The sequence below is a fragment of the Galendromus occidentalis genome, unplaced genomic scaffold, assembly GCF_000255335.2.
Source record: "Galendromus occidentalis unplaced genomic scaffold, Mocc_1.1 scf7180000077466, whole genome shotgun sequence".
In the NCBI taxonomy this organism is placed as follows: domain Eukaryota; kingdom Metazoa; phylum Arthropoda; class Arachnida; order Mesostigmata; family Phytoseiidae; genus Galendromus; species Galendromus occidentalis.
In genome coordinates this window covers 292,059-311,056 of record NW_003805454.1, presented here as the reverse complement: position 1 = coordinate 311,056, position 18,998 = coordinate 292,059, and the positions used below count along the sequence as shown (strand labels likewise).

General features: G+C 52.8%; 1 protein-coding gene across 1 annotated transcript in view; it reads right to left on the bottom strand.

Moving 5' to 3' along the window:
• The window catches only part of LOC100906218 (irregular chiasm C-roughest protein), a 68,373-nt gene that overhangs the window by 4,763 nt on the left and 44,612 nt on the right, over positions 1-18,998 (bottom strand). Inside the window, exons 2-8 of the mRNA XM_029111760.1 lie at positions 12,224-12,283; positions 11,979-12,101; positions 10,470-10,811; positions 3,488-3,631; positions 1,473-1,646; positions 293-601; positions 8-180 (exon numbers count right to left, since the gene is read on the bottom strand). Coding sequence (XP_028967593.1) covers positions 8-180; positions 293-601; positions 1,473-1,646; positions 3,488-3,631; positions 10,470-10,811; positions 11,979-12,057 — 1,221 coding nt within the window. The 5' untranslated portion in view covers positions 12,058-12,101; positions 12,224-12,283. The remainder of the gene's footprint in view (positions 1-7; positions 181-292; positions 602-1,472; positions 1,647-3,487; positions 3,632-10,469; positions 10,812-11,978; positions 12,102-12,223; positions 12,284-18,998) is intronic.

The window sequence follows — 18,998 nt, the reverse complement described above, 5'->3', positions numbered from 1 at the left end:
TAGTTACCTGGAAACCAGAAACCGAAGCTCTGCAAATGTATTTTCCGGCGTGCGACTCTCTCATGCTGCGAATTATGAGGGTTGATTGCTTTTCCAGGACCTGCGGGCTTCCGTCCCGCATCCAAATGATGTCAGGCTTCGGGTTGCTGTCCACTTCGCAGTCGAGCCTGACTTCGGAGCCTGTTGACAAATGAAAGTGCACCGTCTCAGATTTCTCGCTCGGATATTCCGTATGTGACGGCATCCCTCGCATGGAGAAGTCTCTCTGAACTCGCTCCTTTCGAAAACTCACCTAGCTCCGCCGCAACGACCGCGACTTCCGACTTGAACTGGGGCTTGTAATACACGTTCAATGTCTGAGTAGATTTACTTGTACCGATCGAATTGCGCACTTCGCACGTGACGGTTTCGCCGTTCATTTTACGAGAAACCGAGTCGAGAACGAGTGTGTTCTGCGATTCATCCAGCGGAATGGGCTCGTCATTCCGGAACCACCGATAGCTCAAATCCCCGGGATTCGCTTGGGCCGAGCAGATGAACCGAACCGTGTCTCCTTCTTGTACTCGTTCGTTTTCGACGGATAACGTGATTGCCGGAGGATCTGTCGGTGGAAAGCATTCATGTTCTCAGTCAGTGAGTTTTTGGAACGGTGGAGAATAATCTCGAAGTCTGAATGAGGCCCGACGGAGAATCTGGGAGATACGAAATTATTCTGCGGAAAGATCCAGGGAATCCATCCAAAAGGATTTTCGGCCAAGCGGACGAATAATTTCATTGCGTACGGAGAAGAAAGGCTCGATCGCAATAGCGGATTAAAGTCGAACAAGATACGTTTGATCTTGATCTTCTCCATCATTGTCGTTGGAATATGAGCGAATCGGAGCGTTCGTGCAAAATGCTCTCGAGGAGTAGACGCTCCGTGAGCGAGGCGACGGATTGACAGAATCGGATGTCACTCGAGGAACGCTGATCGAAGCATCGAACAAAGAGCCTCCGTTTCCGTCCCTGTCGGGGAATAAGAGGCTCAGAGCGACCACCGGGGCGTAAATTATGTACACCCTCATTAGGAATGGCTGGCTCCGCATATTAACCGGCTGGCCTCAGGTGATCACTTTTCCGGAAACTCTGGTCAGAGAGACGCTCCTCCACGAATACGGTATCTGCTTGCTGAGGAGCATTGTCATGTGGCGTCAGATTATTTCGGAACTCCCACAGCTAATCAATGTCGAGGAACCGTCCGTGTCGTGTTTTGATGCTCAGACGAGCAGGCACTCGGAACATGCTTCTCTCCGAAGGTCGTCAGACGAAGTTTTTGTGCGTAAACTGCTCGCGGAGCTTGTCTGCCATACACAGAAGGGTTTTCACACAGACTTCAACTCCATAGCCATGGATGTACGTTTCGTCTCCGTCAGTCCGATGAATCTTTTATGCGTGTTCGAGAAGCTTCTGAAAAAAGTCACTCTCTCACTCACATTTGACCTCGATGGTCACAGTCGCCAGCATGGAATCCGTCGTCGCCGGGCTATCAGCTCGACACGTTAGATTTTGTCCGTCGTGGTCTTTGCTCGGGTGGAAGGTCCACGTTAACACGGAGTTTTCCCTTTTGGACTCGGAAACAGACTCCACCTCGCGATGCAGACCTGGTCCTGAAACAGTTGAGAAAACTTTTTTCAACACTCGTCGAGGAAATATCGAAATACTCATCCACGGCGTTAATTGGGACACTGGGCTCTGGTAATGGGGATAAGGAAGTTTCAAATGGCGCGCATTTGTTCGGCCATAGCGTTGTCGTCGGCTCGCTCCGCTAGGCAAGCTTCTGCAAACTCTCGTATAGGCAAGCAACGAAGGATCCCTTCTGAGATCGCGGAGCTCATCCATGCAGAAGAGAATCTTGAGAGGACGAACTTCCCCACGAAACTGTTGACCCATGTCAGTTACGAAAATCTCAAGCCACGTATCCCGAGACCTTCATGAGCGTCCGCGCAGGGTCCCGCGCGGAGGATCCTCATTGATTTCCCCACCAACCGGAGTCCTTCTCTGTTCATTTATCCCGATCCATGACGGAATCCGGACCGTGGTCGCTCTACGACCTTAATCCGTTCCGATCCGGGTGAGTGTTTAATATTCCTCGGTTAAGTTCACGGGTATTCTCTCCGAGCGCCGGCGGTCGTTCGATCGGATACGTTGGACGGACAAGGCCCTAAGCTGGCATCAGGACGGCGAGTGGTGGCTGAGGAAGACTCAGATCCAGTCGAAGAGCGCAAGATGAGTTCCCTCGCTGTTGAGAAATTCAGATCTTCCCTCTTCCACTCGCTCTCCTAATTGTAATGACGCGCTATTCTGGTAAATTATTGATGGAACAAGCATTTGAGTTTTTGCTCTGTTCCATGTCATGACATTCAGAGTGTACCTAAATTGAACGATGCGCGCGACTGGAGGGAATGGAAATCGGCTCATTATTTCCAGGAAGTCTCAACGCCAAAGTCGCTCATCGAGCTCCTGGAGGCGCGTTCAACTCCACGTTAGTCCGGATTTGGATCAGGACTTTTGTCAAGCAGTCGCGTGTCCGAATTCTGAACCTCGCGATTCTCGGTTTCTGCAGGATTCGAGCATACCCATCAAGGCCGGGAACAAGGATCGACACTTGTGGATGCAACTCGGCGACCGTGCGTTCCGGTGTCTGGAGCATTCTGTCTGAGCGAGACAAGTTCCGAATCCGACAACGAGCGCCAGGCATAACAAACCCCGACGAGCTCGAGATCCGGTGTCTGGCGGAGATTACCAGCTCGCTGTCACTCGAGAGCATCTCTCGCAGATGTAGGGAGACGGCTCCGTTGCAGGTGCGACCGAGGGATTTAGGTACTCGGTCGGCATCCAGAACCCGATCCAATAGGATCTTCCGGGACCGAGGAGGAACACGATACGAAACACATCGCGCAGAGCCCTGCAGGGGAAGCGGAATTTTCAATTCAACCCAGTGGGCGTCGCCGGGCGAGTCGTATCGGTACTCATCATGAGGGCTTTCGGAGGAGCGGAGGTTTATCTCAGTCTGCAGAATAATACACACGGAAGTTTCCGATGACAGAATCATTCTTTCCCATTGATGTCGGACTCGGTGTCCTCTGTCCGGAGGCGCGGGCCGACGCTCGGGGGTCGGACATAATATCATGAGGTCGGGCGGGTTCGATTCTCATTTTTCGCAGGGAGACACACTAATGACTGGGGTTAGTGGAACGACATCGGGGAGCTCTAACTAACGTCGTCCAATGTTTCCATTGTGCTAGTCAATTACATTCTTCGAGCATTTATCATCGGCTGCGTCATTCGCAGCATGTGAGACGCCGACGGTCGAAGAGACTAAGCGCGATATCCGACGGAGAGGGACGCCGCCGGATACCAGCAACGAAATTGTTTCGAGGAAATGTTAGCGGATAAGGCGATTCAAATACATGTACGTCTATGAGGAATTACGCGAAACATCACATACCTTCAACTTTCGCTCGATCGCCATCGAGCCACGTCAACTCGGCAGCCGGTTTTCCTCCGTCGGAACGACAAACTAGCTCCACCTTCATACCGGCCGTTGTTGTGATATGACCCGATGGATGGATTCGGGGTGGATTTGGGGCAACTGCGAAAAAGGAGAAGATACAATTATTAGCGCGGTATCGACTCGCTTTTTTTATCGTTCTCTCGGCTCATGATGGACGGAGAAATTCATCGAAATTTTTGCTCCTCGCCGAGGAGGACTCGGCAGCAACTGCCGAGTATGTAATAGTTGTAACGTTGACGCAGCAATCGACTCCGTGTAATTGGATCGTGGGCCCATCCCGGGAACCGCGTTCACACGTTTGAGCGTCGCGCGAAACGAACACGATATCCGCTCGTCACAAGCTGCGTCATTGCGCGTACACCTGCGTTATTTCGAGCACTATCCACATCGAGGTCACAGTGGTCAGAGCTCGGAGTCAAGAGCTCAGGACTTCGTGTGTTCAGTTCAGTATTATGTCATGCGAGATGACGAGTGGTACGGCGATGCCTCAGAATTCGACCAGGAAATTCTCGGCGGAACAACGATCCGGGCCACGTCGAAGGCCAAAGGTCGCGGAATTTTTCTCTGCCGAGCGGAGCCGGAATTCTTTCGGCTCTGCGTCACGCGGGATATAAATGAGATTGTAGCTCGGGTTAGATTCTAGGGGGGAAACGATTGAGATTGAAGAAGTTCCTGAACCATCCGTCGCTCGGGAGAGAGAGGAGACCTACTTCCAGAGACCCCCGTTTGTTGACACTGTGACAGCTTATCTATACTTGGATTCGGAGCGACGCAGCCACCGGAAAAGATAAACCGTAATTACGTGACATTCCCGAGGACATCTCTACGCACGGTCACTCCTATCTCATCGGATGCAACGATCAGTAAATGTCTGCATGCGAAAAGCCTACTCCGGAGCGAGCAATCTGGCTTGATGAAAAGTCGCGACGCAATCACGGCAAAGATCCTTGGTGCTCTTTGATTTGGGTTTATCTGCTGTCGCGGAAAATAATCAGAGTCGGGTCTGGATAACCTAGAACAATGAGGATGAAGTCTTCCGGACCGACATATCCGGTGTTTCCGGGTGCTCTTCCGGGGCGCCTGCCAACCTTCCATCGACCTATCACCACCCGGAGCTTCGGCCACGGAATTCGTTGCAGGGAGAGAGATCTCTGATCCTCGACAGTAGTTCGTGCTTCTATTGAGTTCCCGACAGAGCGAGGCAGTTGCATTTACGACGGCGCGGCGTTCATAAATCCTAATAGAGGGATTGGTCCGGGGAGCGTTCTAGAAAAGGAGAGCGAGTTCCGAATGCTTGATTCATCCTTCCGGTGAGTGTGTCGGGCTACTCGGTGATAAATGAGCGAGGAGTTCCAACTCGGAAGTTGATAGACGGTGTCTGAGCAGGGCTTCTCCTCCAGTAAGTTCAGCAGCTTCGATCAGCTGGGGGGTGGGCGAAGCTCCCGCTGTAGACGTTTTTCAGTCTACTCGCGGATTAGGGTTTCATCACGCTCGATCATGAGCGGGCCTCATAATTTCCTGCGTGGATCTTCTCCGAGGATCAGGAGAGAAACGTCTCCATGGGCATCGACTGACGCAAAGCAACAAACTCCAGATGATTCGCAAACGTGGAACATCGAAGAACGACAAGGAACAGACTCGGGTCTGCGTGAGCGAACGTGTTCACTCGCTGCGTATCAATCTCGATCTACTGAGGGCGCGGCGCGGCGGCTCCACTGAGCTTCGAGGTCCGTGTTTATACGCAGCTAGGGTTGATCCGAGACTGCACGATCATTCGACTCAATGTTTATCCAGAATGTATCACACGAGTCTCTGAACGACACGGGAGCGAAGAGGTCGCGTCATCTGTCCCAGAAAGAAAATCGAATCCACAGGATGGTAAACAACAGTCTGTGGAGGGAAGCTGCGAACTCCAGAGCTTCGTAGAGCGAATGGCTCGCCCTCGCGGGTCAGGCCATGCAAACTCACTCAGACGCTTTTCTTCGCCGGTCCATTCACGCGAAAACGCGCGTCAAATGGCACGTGGGAGTGTTTGAGGGGTTTCAAACAAAACTCGCAGTGATGAACGTTTGCCACGCGTCGATCGATGTCGCCCTTCACTAATGGTTCTGCCGGAACTGCTGTTGAACTGCTCACTCAAGTGGACAACTTTCAGTGCGGTCCATGAACACGCTGCTGGCGCGCATTAATATTTGTGTTGATGACGTGCTGAAGATCAAATTGTGAAGCAGTGTCGACCGAACAGCGAAAGTGACGCGTACGCATGAACGGACGAATAGATGGACAGATGAATGGATGCTCATCGAGAGAGCGGGGCGAAGAGAGAAGGAGGGAGAATCCGCGCGCCGGGAGGAACAGATTGGAGAATACTGTCACGCGTTGAACCCTCTGCTACCATTAGCGTGAATGCGTAGCGAGAGCTCGATTTCACGTGCGTTGGAGCCCTGGAGAACGGAGCGTGATCTGTGTCGCCAACTTGGTGGCAAAGCGGAGGTCCAAAATACTCGAGTTGATTCGGAGGATTCCCCCGCGGGGAAAAAGTTCAAGCGATATCAGTCCGTAGTAGCAGCTCATTCGCACTCGACGCGAGCTCAGATAGCGAATATCATTCCCGCAGTTTTCCGTTTTCTATGCGCTGCGTAAAATTTAGGAGTACAACGGTAGACCTCAGCAAGCGAGCGGCCTGAGACAGCCTGAGGGATTCCTCCGACAGTCAATCGCCGGAAGCCGTATTTCGCTCTTCGATTTACTCTTGAGTGACTTCAGAAAAGTTCGAGAGACCCACCCTACCGGAATTCGGGGATCCTTCCTGCAGAGCGAGCAGATTTCCTGCGGGGCTTGTTTTTTGAGACTGACGGAATGCGTGATCTCTGCGAAAACCTCTGCCCCTGCGGCAGAGGTTTTCTTTTCATTTTCTTTTCACCACGGAACTGAGTTTGATCAATAAGAGTGAGAAGTAGATCGAAGCAAACGGAAAACGTCTCCAAGAAGCTCAGATTTCCTCGAATTGGCAACTACAGGAATGACCTGCTGCAGCTGATTTCCGAGGTCGAGTTTGCAATAGAATTGGAATCGAGGACATCTTATTTAATGGTCACTTTTGCAGATGGAGCTCCGATGCTGGGGAGTCGGAGCCCATTGCCTCATCGATCCAAGTGCATACCATCCGCCCTAGCAGCGAGTTTTACAAGTTCGATGGACAAGTACCTACCCAAGTGAAGCCGACCAGCCTCACCGGTGAGGAATTCGTCTGTTCTCTGTCAGCGATGATAGGTTGATCGACATTTTTTGGAGCGTCCGCGGAGGAAAAAATCCAAAATATAGTGTTGGGATTCGACAAAGCGAGAACAGTGGACGATGAGAGATCTAGAAGTGCGAATGAACGTGACGGGCAACACTTTGCCACACCCGCCGAGAGATCGAGTGTTGGGCTGTGCAACAAGAAATCAATCGGTCCATTGGCACCTTCCTCTGTTCAATTATTTGATACGCACCCATCCCAGTCGCGACCCTCGGATGAGCTTCGACGGGCCTCCCGACAGGTAGGTCAGAGACAATGGGAGCAGCTACAAAGAACGTGTCCGTCTCTCGTTCTGTATTTTCCCTTCTCCGTTCTCCTTTGTAGACTGTCTTTACTGTGCGAGGAACAAATAGGACAAAACAATCTTGACGGAGCACGTAGGACAGAGACACTCTCTCGTTCTCATCGTCAGTGACACGCAACCTTCGCGCGATCGCGGCGGCGCGTCCGAGCCCATGTCGGCGTGATGCGCTTAATGCTCATGCTCACTGTTCGAAAGTTTTCAGAGTGAGGTGAACCACTTGAGGCTGAAGGTTTGCGCAATAGCGTTTGGAGTTTTCAAGGATTCGGCGGCCCTCCCTTCAGCTTTTACGTGGCTCTCGTCTTGATCCCGTTCGTGAGGATGCTCCAATCCGACTGAACATTTACCAGCAAGGTCCGTGTCTCGAAGTGGTATCTAGCCCTGCATCTTTCGCTGACCCGGAAAGACAGAGGAACAACGGCAGCTGTTCTCATGGAATTTTCGTCGAAACGACGTAGAATCGGCGATGAGGGATCTGCCTACGATGAAAAAACCGCTCGAATTCACCGATTCACTATCGGTCGCTCTAGAAAATGTATGGTATCGCCGTAATCTCATTTTCTGTTTCAGGAGCCCATGAAGACACCGCCGGAATTCCGCGCATGGATCTTATGGAGTCCTTCGCATCCAGACGACAGTCGACGGACTCCTCACATGGGGAACTCCACGCCTCACGAGGAACCATCCTTATCAAGAACCCGCCTTAGAACGAGCTTCCAGAACTAGGAAAGTGCTCCGTTCACGAGAAGGCGTTCGCTGAACAGACTGCACGTCAAACAGGGAAATCTCTACCAGAAAACTTGGTCATAGTCGCGTTTCTCATGAGGGAATTCGGTATTCGACGCATATACGAGGCGTTCGTCACAAGAAGGATTTTCGATGTATCGAAAGTTCTAAGGGCTTCGCCAGCTTCCGAAGTCCCAAGAAATCTATCAATTTCGGAGGATATGGGGCACTGACGTGAACGTTCCCATGCATCCCACGCACAGATCGTACGCAAGCTGCTCCCAGAACGCTCCGGAGTCTTGATTCCCTCAAGACTCTCTTCTCAACGCGATTGGGGCCTGAACGAGATGAAACAGAGCATGTGGAGGCATGAGCATTTTCCATCGCTCTCCGACAAGCATCGCTCGTAGCCCTTGACGCCAGGGCTCACTCCGGCGTAAATGAGCGCATTTGTAGCAACGCTTCCCGGAAAAACGCGGGTAGGATGTCAGAGATTGGAAGTGCGAGGATCGCGGGGCCGTGGGGTGGCGGGCTGGGCATCGATTTTAGTGACCCTCGCTTAAGTCTAATGGACCTTGGAATTTCAACTCACTCATTGTGGCCATCCCCGATCTAGGTCACTCTCCAATCAGATACGAGAACGGTCAAGATTCGCGGGCTTTCATCAGGAAGGGTCGATGCTTGTCCCAGATATTGCTATCCAGATTTTGAGGAGACGTTCATTCGGAGGAAATCAACCTTGCTGCAGAGGGTCAACTCCGGTGTTCGAGGAGAGCGACCCTGGCGAACTTTCGACCCCCGAGCGAGCTCGATGATGACTACAATAAAAAAACTGATAGGAGAGAGCAAAACAAGGATACTGATGGCAAAGGAGAGACGGAGAAAGACTGGGAACCCTTGTATGGCGCGCCAAGGAGGAAAAACAGGGAACAGGGACTAGCTCCGGTGGCGCCAACTGATGGGGAAGTCCCAAATCCTATTTAGTTTTTGCTCTAAGGAAAAGAAAATCCCTTACCCTCTCTCGCCCGCCCACCGACCGTCAGGCCAACAAGGAGAAGGGACCAAAAAACAACTAATGAAGCTCGTATCGGGCATTCTTAGTGCTTCCCGATGTACATCGTTCCGACGACCTAGCCACCTTCAGAAACAGCCTAAACACATTCAATCAACCGGCGGTCGAATAATTCGAGTTTTGACTGGTCAACCCAACCGTTGCGTCGCTCGCTTCGGAGCTGACGAAAATGGAGAATTGAGCTACCCCGTCCAAGTTCATATCAGAGCGGGTCCACAAAAAATGAGTTCTTACGGTTTTCGTCATAGTTGTCGAAAACTTGGTGGACTCACCTCGAGTTATCTCTTTCATACCAGAAACAAATACCACATAAATGGGAGTTTCGAAGAGTCGGGGTTCACACATGGCATTTCTGGGTCCAAATGGACCGGATTTTCGGACTGATCTGCATGTGACGGTTGGTGGTTGTTTCTCTGAATTCTGGGCCAAAAATTCCTCCAACAAAAATCGCGAAAACGTAGCGGAGTCTTGTGAGAACCGAATCGAAGGTCGAGGGGCGAGAAAAACTATGAATGGCGTCGGAACGTCCATCGATGAAGCCTCGGTCCTCCATAGTGGAGGATGGGTCGATTCGAGCCTCCGTGAAGGGGAAAACCGACAGATCGGTATCGTGGACGAGGGGCCCAAGAGTACCGGAGGTCGTTCATCGCACTTGCGGCCGTCATAGGCCGCCTATCCGACCTACTGAGCTGGCTGGCAGGCAGGAGGGCAGGTCTATAACATTTGCATAAAAGGACGCTGGAGGATTGCCCGCAACGAGCAAGCCGAGCGACGCCAGCCCGCCAGCGGGAAAAACGCGCTCTCCGAGTGGACGCTCCGGGCCGGCTCGACTATCTGCCACCGCTCCTCTATCTTATGGTCTCTGCGCCGATGTCGGCGTCAGCGCAGGTCTCGCGCCGCGGTCGTCGAGAAAGAGGTCGGTCAGGGTTACCGCCGAGATGATGGTGCGGCGGTCCGGAGAAAAAAGTTCGAGCGGCCCACCCCTTTTTTCAAACGGAACCCCCTCCGTTGTTCGTTCCCTGTTCGCGGACCGCCAGCTCTAGCGCAGGGTGCGACAGCCCACTGAGGAGAACACTTCCCAGATAGAAAAGCTGACACGAAGTCACATGATGGACAGCAGCACCCCTGAGGAAGGACAAAAGTCTACAGAAACAATTTGCCAGTGGAGCTTTACTGCGGATGTTTCTCCTGCTCTGCCTTTGTTTCCTTGAAGCCTCCGGTCGCTCCCACGTGTTCGGTGTAGACGACTCAACCCAATCTCCTCTCCTATTCGAGATGACTTGATTTCTATATCCTTTATCCGCTCTCAAAAGATTAAACACACGCTTCGCCCTTCCACAGCCCACACAGAATTCTGATTTCACTTACGGGACGGGGTCGCATTCCCCTCGGAGCGGCTTCCGGGTGAAGCTTCGCTCTGGAGCTTCGTCTCGACCCGAGGTTATCTATGCTGCGTTACGGAGTCCCTAGCGAGCTCCCCCTGATGTGAAGCGAATCATGATGATAGACAACTCACCTCGAACATTGAGCTTTGCGGATCGCGATCGGATCCCGTCGATTCCGTCCATAGCTCCAACCTGACATTGGAAATTCGCATCGTCCTCCAACTGTACGTTACGTATGTGCAGCGTGTAGTCGCCTTCTTCGTCGTTGCCGACCATGGCGTAGCGCGAGAAACCGCTGAGGTCCCGGTCGACTCCGAGTCCGAATCCGTCTCTGGTCCATTGTAGGGTACCGACTTTGTTTTCGACCCGACAGGCCAGCACCACGTCTTCTCCCAGCGTGGCTACTTTCGATTGCGGCTCGAGGGCAAACGTTTGCGGTGGTCGTTTCGCTCTCCGTCCGGAGCCGTGCTTCCCTGTAACACCGAATATATGTGTCAGTCGAATTTCCTCGTTGTACGCATAAAAAAGTGTCCACGAGGGCATTCGCCTCTGCCCAGTCGGACCGGGGTGAACGTTGGTCGATTAGTTGCAGTCAGCAGCTCGTCGGTCGGAGGATCGAGCGCCTCCACGAATGGGGACAGTCATGTATTGTATATAACGCTATTTATGTGCTGCACCACTTATGCAATCATTTATCAACGACGCCTGCTTTCGTTGTTGTTGTTGGCTACAGCCGGGGCTAGGATGCTTATCCAGTCAGGCTAAAGGCTCTATCTGCTGGGTGGAGTCGGTAATTGTATCGCGCGCACTAGCCGGCTTCTCTTGAGTTCGTCTGTCAGTCTCTTCGTTCGCTCGTTCGTCGGTCCGTTCGTGAGTAAGTGACGAGGGGCATAGTTAGACGAAGACAAGCACGATAGAGAAGAACTTATACAACGACAAAGCCCGTGGACGGCCTTCGGTGCGCAAGCGAACATGGGCAATTCTTCGTCGAGAACTCGATAAGAGAGTCGAGAATTTCTTCACTTTATCGCGTCGACGACTTTCTCTGCGCGCCCGGGACCGTGGATTCGGAACAGACTCAGCTCGCGAATAGGTGGGTGTCTGGCGGGAACCCGGTCGAGAATCCAACGTCTGATCGGAGAAAGTCGTTTGCGAATTCGAAATTTTGCTTCGGTTTCTGCTGCGCAGCAATTTCCGGAGATGCGAGTGCCGTAATCGAGATCAGTACGAGCATTTTAACGGCACCATTTTCGGTAATTAGACGCTCGACATCGTGCAGGCACCACCAGCCAAGCGGGCGGGCTTGCAGGTGCCGACTGCCATGCTAACGGCCTGCGAAATCGAGAAACTTCTCGGGAGCTACGAGCTCGCACGTTCTACGCCAAGAATTCCGCGAGGCAACGAGAGGATTGCGGATCTTGGGAACGGGGTCTTTGAGCAGATCTGACGGGGACTGAGAACGATGATTGGGCAGAGCACGGAGATGTACCGGCGCTGCATGCGCTCCGCCGATCTACCGACCGACGGACGGAAACTACACCGTTCTCTCAGCGAGCCGAACTCGCTTCGGATTAGGTACTTGTTCACTGTTGCTGACTCTGTTCCGATCTTCTATCGCTGCTGGAAATTTTCGAACTCACCTCGCGCTTGGGAGCATGTCGCCAAGCTTGCGAGCGCTAGCAACAGGACGGTAGGTTTCAACGTTCTCGTCATCTTCATCGCACGTTGGCCTGTCCACCGTCGAGCCCTGGACCTTGCTCCGCCTGAAACGAACAGGAGATCTGAGCCGCGCACACACAGAGTCTAACGTCTTGCTTCTCGCATACGTCATTGAATCAAAGTTCGAGGCGATAAGTTCCTGATAATTATTCGGAAGCTGACTTACTCGCTGGACGTCCCGCTCACGTTGCCGCGGTTTTGTTCGCCATCGCGCGAGCAAGCTCACCTGGAACGAATGGAAAGTGAATTATTCTCCTATTCTGTCCGAATACCAAGCATCGACGGAGTTCGGGTCCTAACTACTACGCTATCAACCTGGCCGCCTCTCACAGTGAATTGGTCTTGCCGAAGAAATTGAAAAATACGCACAACGTGTCTTGTGAAAAAAATTTGAACTGATGAGGAGCTGATGAGGCTGGCGACAGCTGCGACAGAGCGTCGCCCTCGTTCAGCGGATGGATATTCCGGAGTAATCTGAGGGGAAAATTCTCGCCGTATACCTCCAAAGTTCGATGACTTGATATTTTGCAAGCTCGAAGGAAGCGGCAGGCGGAGGACAAAATCGACGCTGCGCGCACTCGCGCGAGCGTGGGTCGCAGCCCTGAGGACACGGGTGTTCCAGGCGCTCCCGTCATGCGTCAGAGCTCGAAATGTCATATGATAGCCTGTGGCTGGCTACTTCGGTAAAGATAGACGACTTCTCGAGGCCTGGTCAGCAAGGGGCACCTAATGAGCTTTTCTGCCGAACGTTCCCGACTGTGAATGGAGCAAACGATGGGAGAGGGGAGGCTGGAGTGGAGTCCGAATGGGAGTCGGAATATGTATAACAAGGCGTAATACGGACAGAGTGGCTTTTCGCGGCGAGAGACCCCAAGCAGCGACCACTCTGAAGCTTTGCGCGCTTGAGCCAGGGCAGAATCGGCGATGAGCGTGAGAGGACCCGCGATAGGGTAGGGTCTCTTATTCTGATGCTCATTCTCCGGTTTTTCGCCCAATTCCTTGAGAGAATAACAAGATATTCAGTGGAGAGAGCGTTGCTGAATTTCCCTTCGGCCAAATGCCGCGTCATTCCTTCTTATGCTTTCGTGGAACACGGGTTGTGCGGAAACTACGAGGAGTGCCGCGGCAATGGCGCGACCCACCTCGTGAGAGCCCCCAACGGGAGGAGGGCAATGGGCAACCCACTGCCGTTTCCGGTAGAGAGCCAACTTGGAGAGAATATGACCGCATGAAGAATTTCTCCGCATGAATCCGAGGAAAAACAAATCAACAGCGAAAACAGCTGCGAACCGGGAACGTTTTTCGGAATTTCGCGCGGGATTCAAGTGCTTCCCACCCTGAACCCTCCTACTTCCTGTTGCGGGTCCCTCGAGGAAGGAGCCGATGAGGAGGTTCGCAGCAAGCGTCGAGAGCAACGAGAAGGCTCTTACCGCGGCTTCGTAGGGAACCGTCCCAGAAAGTCGAAGGCGGGGAGAACTATACTCCCCCTCCCCCCTTCTCTGTGAAATCCAATCCTATAGGATGGACACTCGCTGGAGATTCCCTCTAAGGAGAGGAAGTCATGAGAAAATGAGGATTCGCAGACGACTTTCTTCCCCCTTTCGGATCATATCTCTCCTCACCACACAACCAATATCCCGAGTTCCAGAGAACGCAGACTCCTTAGTTGTTGACAGATAGAGATGAATGAGCTATCATGGTTTCTAACCGAAACTTCGGCCCCGTCGTCGGGTTCTCTCGTTGCACGTCACTGCAGGTGCACACAGCTCGCTCGTCCGCCTCCGCGTTCCCTGTTGTCTATCGCATTGAATTCGTGTTCTTTCTCCTGATCGCTGCTATCTGCTCCGATGTTCTGAGCAACAATGCGTTGACAAGCCATCATCTACCGAAAAAACGCGGAGAAGAAACATACTATGTTGGATGCCGTTGGCTCCCTCTTCAGTCGTCCGGGAACGCGGACGTTGACGTAGCAATGCGAGAATGCGATTTCGGCATTTTGAAAGAACTCCCCATTGTTAGCTGTTGCCATCCGAGGTGAGACATCTTATCGTACTTGTTCCATCAATAACGGTCGCCCTGAGTCAATTTTTCCACGCTTTTTTTCTTTGCCCACGCTCATGAGCAGGCTCCCACCGGGGAGCCTCTGCGACATCCGCCTGTCTTGCTCCCCTCTGAGGGTGGGAGCGTCACGTCGCGAGGGGAAAATCAGCAGCCGCTATGACGGAAATGTTGCATACGAGGTTGTGCTTCGACCCGGTCATCGGCATTGGCCCAGAAGTCAGTCCTGATGAGGAGATTTTGCTTAACCGGTGTGGCTCTCCGAGTCTCTTCATAGATTTCATTCTTGCCTTGTTCGTCTTTCTATTGCATTTCTCGCTTTCTTTCCTCGTATTTCCGTTTCTCGTCTCCCCTCGCGTTCTCGGTGCGGTGACAGGCTTGTCGTTCACTCGCGCATAGTCTGTGACAGACCTACATGGACAGTTGTGGCCCCGCCGCTCGCGGGTCCGTCCTACGCTTCTGGAGGTACGGACGAGGCTTGGGGAAGATAAGCGGGGAATAGCAGATGAAAAGAGGAGCTCGGGGACGAGCCGTGCGAATCGGAGGACGGCACAACTTGCGGAATAGATCCACAGCGGAGCAACTGCCCCTTGTACGCCTGTGTTCCTGTTTGCTTTCTTCGCGTTTTCGTTCGTCCTTCCGTTCGTTCGTTCGCTCATCTGTCCGTTTCCTTCGTTTTCTCCATCCCTGGCGACTGCCGCTACCACCTTTCCTAATGACATGTCAGAAGCCATCCAGCTTGCCAACCTACCCAGAAGCCGTCAGCCGAGCAAAGAACGGCCGAACGGGAGAACAGCGAGTGAAGCTGTCGGAGGACCCTCCAGTCAACTAGCGTCCTGCGGGGCTTCGTCTTCTGTCTCGGAGAAACAGGGTAAGGAAAAGGTGAGCTTTTTTCTTTCCTTCCCACCAGTCGTCCGCCACCAAGCAGTCAGCCAAGCAAACGGGACCAGTCGGTCAAACAGTCAGCGATTCTGAGGGAAAGCAAAAGACCGAGAGGAATTCGCTCCATTCGGTGTTTATCTCCGCTTTGCTTCCATTCGGAAAACCGTTTGAGCGAAGCAAAGAACGAAGAAAACCACCGACCGGAGTGAACGACAATCGAACTCAGTATGTCTGAGAACGAAGGGAAAAACGGAGAAGGAGACAGAGGGAGAGAAAACCACGGACAGCTCGACCAACCATCGAACACTGTTTGGCCAATTTCAGGCTTCCAAGTCACCAACACACAATTCCGACTCGATTCAAACGAGCGGTCGTTCTTTCTTGGCCCTTCAGCGACTACCGGCCGCAGGAAACCATGGCAGAAAACGAAAAAATAAGGGAAAATCGAAGGGGTACCTACTTCGGAAAAGAAGAAAAAGAATCGAAAGACGTTGGACATCTGAGCTGTGGTCGCTCGCGAAAAGAGAAAACTCTTAGACTCCGAGGTGCTGAGCGACGCAGTTTTGGCCTTGGGACCGACTTCAGCTTGCCGCAAGAGCGACCGAGAGTGTCCACGGACTCCTCGGGGCAAGGACCGAATGCTCGGGAAGAGCTCCCTCGCAGATTCATTCAGAACCTCTCTATCGAGTGGCCATGGATCAGGAATAAAGTCAATTATATATATCCGTGGATGATGATGGCCAGATGAAGGTTTCAGAGAACACATCGAATGAGAGAAGGGAATAAGGTCGAAAATCGTGGTTTCGCTCAGTGAAAGTGCGCTATCCGAAATCTGGAGTCTCCGACACTTGGCTCAGCCTGAGACCACGAAATACGGAGCTGAGAACCCGAGCGACGCGATCGCGAGAGTTATCCGATGAACCGAATGACATCGTTCCCATACGAATTTTCTCGAAGCGGCAGATGCGCCGTCTCCCGCAAGCTTTCTCTCTTTTGCGACGCAACGCCACGGCGTTTAGCGATTCATGTTTTCCACACATCGGCCTAGAACCGAGTTCGAGGCTCGACCGGCTGACAGAGTGCCGCGACCGAGGGCAGGGTTCAGCGCTCTCCCCTGGCTGCCACGGTCTTCTTCTCTGTCTCTTCCTTCTACTCCCCAGCTCAGATATTGAAAGAATCTTCTCGGCTCCGGCGCTCGCCCTAACGAAACTGCGTGTCTGGCCCGATCGGGGGCGAGCGAGCAGGCATGCATGCAAGCGCGATCGCCGCGTACTTGAGAATAATAAATAAGCAAACCCTTCCCCATATCCCTCGGCCCGTCGATGCGGCGGTCGCCTTTAAGGCTCTCGCTCCGAAGAGTAACTCCTCGGTTCGATGTAGCCCAGAAGTCGTTCTTCTTCACCCGTACAGCTTCCTGCCGTTATTCGTCCTTAACCCGGGATTCATTGTTCCGCCGGAGCCTGTCCTTAGCGGGAGCTCCGCTGGCGATAGAGGCAGAAGAATCACAAGGACAGCTTCTCGCAGTGTAGGCGGTAGCAGCAGCAGCAGCTTGTTGGAAGAGGCGGAGATATGTAAAAGGGGTGACGGACGCCTATGAGGGCTGTCCGAGATGGGTTGCAGGCAGAAGGAGGGAACGTTTCCGAAGCGGAATAAGGACCCGCGAGCTGGATGAATGGCCCAAGTTAGCGGTCATCCATCTATGCGACAAGCGCACCCTCTCCTAGCGAGCGGGAAATGTTTCTGACTTGGAACGCTGTCCTCGCGATGCCCCGCGTCCGTCCCATCCCTGATGCTCCCAGCACGACGAAGCCTCGAATCTCTCGATTCCCCTATTTCGAGATAGAAATCAACCAAATTGTGTGGTTCGATTCCTCTCAAATTAAGAAAATACCACCTATTCCCCCTTCCCCTCGCTTGCGAGTGCCTTCCGTGTTCATTCGTTCCTTCGTTCCCACGTCGGTCACCGAGCTCTCGCTTCTTTGTCAAGGATGTGTGTTCCTCACTTGTTGTTAGCTGTTTCCTCGCTGTCCTCTCTCAGCGGACAAATGATGACTCGAGGTGGCAGCAATGGCGACAACCACTCAGTGAACGACGGAGTCACCATCTGGTCTTGCGCTAGCCATCATCATCATCATGGCGGACCGCCTCGAGAGCTCCATCAACTCGAAGTCGAACGTTCGTATAAGACGTCGAGTCCTTAAAAGCGAGGGATCATTTCTCTCTCTTTCCGCGGTACCGCTGGTGAGACATAAAGCCAACGACCACGCTAGTGATGAGCTTGACCATTTTCTTAGGCTCTTTTCTCTTTGGAAAATGGCGTACTGTATTTATTTCCTCATACAGTGCATCCTTAAAGACGTCTTCGATACGTCGATAATTTCATTTGGGGTCCGCCAAAGAGGTACCTCCGTTAGACTGAGCCCGGAACTTTCTCCAAGGCGCGGTACGCCGATATCGATAGCTCTCGGCCCAAGAGAGCTCCGGCTCGGGAGAACGTTCAGAGACGAACGATGTAAAAGGGAAGAAGAAATCCCGTGACGCAGGAGCAGCGGTGCCGACGACGGCGTTCATTTGTGAGATTTCAGAGCTGAGATCTCACCAGCCATCTCTACAAATAGAAGAGATGTCTGTGATTGCGATTTAATGGCTCTCTCCTCTCCAGTTCAAGACGATCCGGCGGGAGGGCGAGCGGACGGAAAGATCCCCGTTGTTCTTCAGAGTGAGAAATACTTTGAGTGAAGTTGTGAGACGTTAGTCGATCGACCGACGAACCGATCGGCTGAGCTGAGAGGAATTTATCCTCAAGTAATGGGTGGGGTGGGGTGGAGTGGGTGATGGCGGACAGCATCGGCGGTATTCGGTCCGGTCCAATGGTCTTTACCATGGTAACCTACCATCCGTCCATACATCCGAAAAACGGACCAATATATCGACGATCCGGAGGAATTCGAACAAGCGTCCATTCTCTCGACCAATCTATCGGGTCTCTCGGTCAACGTTGCTCGTCGTCGTCGACGTTGCCACCTGCCACCATCACATCGCCATTCTCTCGAGCTCTGACAATATCGCGAGGTATTGTCTCGACTGCCGCCATGAGACCGGCTGTCGTTACCACAGCGCTGTGGTTACGAGAAGAAAATGCGCAGCCACCATTAGAATCTCGAGCGATCTCGTTTCGTCTATGTAGGTGTCCCAAGGCATCGATCGATGAGAAAGATCCGGACCGTAGAATATTCTCATTTGGGAAACAGCTTCCATGCTCACGCGGCCCGGATTTCACAATGAATTAATTTACGAGTTCCCCTCGCAGGCCGAACAGGAACACCGTGCGTAGTAGATAAGACGACGAGGGTCGGCGAGGCCAATCTGGCCGAGCGGGAATCAATATTCGCACCGGAGTCTGCGCCCGGGCTCCTTCAAAAACTAAATGAATTGGATTCCTACGACGTGCTCATCTCCCGGGAAAAGGGATTTTCTGAGTTTCTCCGAGAGTCACGTTTTTTTTTCGACATTCTAACGGTCCAATAAGGTATGGCGACCTTGTCGACTCCGGAGCGCAGGTTCCCCGAAGAAAACATACGTACTCGCCTAAACCAGGATGATAAATTCATGCTTGTCTAGTGCTGATGGCAGGCTCGTTCCCCATCGCCGCCTTCGCTCGTTCTCAAAGAACGTGACCGTGCTTAATCGTGTTAAATTTCGCATGCGATCTATTCGACGAAAGCTACCCGTCCCTCGCCCTATCTTGACGCTCGCCTCGAAGATTCGGTCTTCAGAGCGTGTTTTCGCCTACCCGGCCTTCCGAATCGACGCACCTCGTCGCGATAACCGTCGCTGAACACGGCGGCGGTGAAGGACATTTGTATCTGCTCTCAGCTGCATTCGCGTCGTCGCATTTCTCGCACGATAGGAACGGGAAAAGCGGGGTCAGGGAACGAAGCGCATCGAGAGAGGGCAGCTCTGATTGCTTTCCAGGATTGATAGAACAGTGCGTAGAGGGA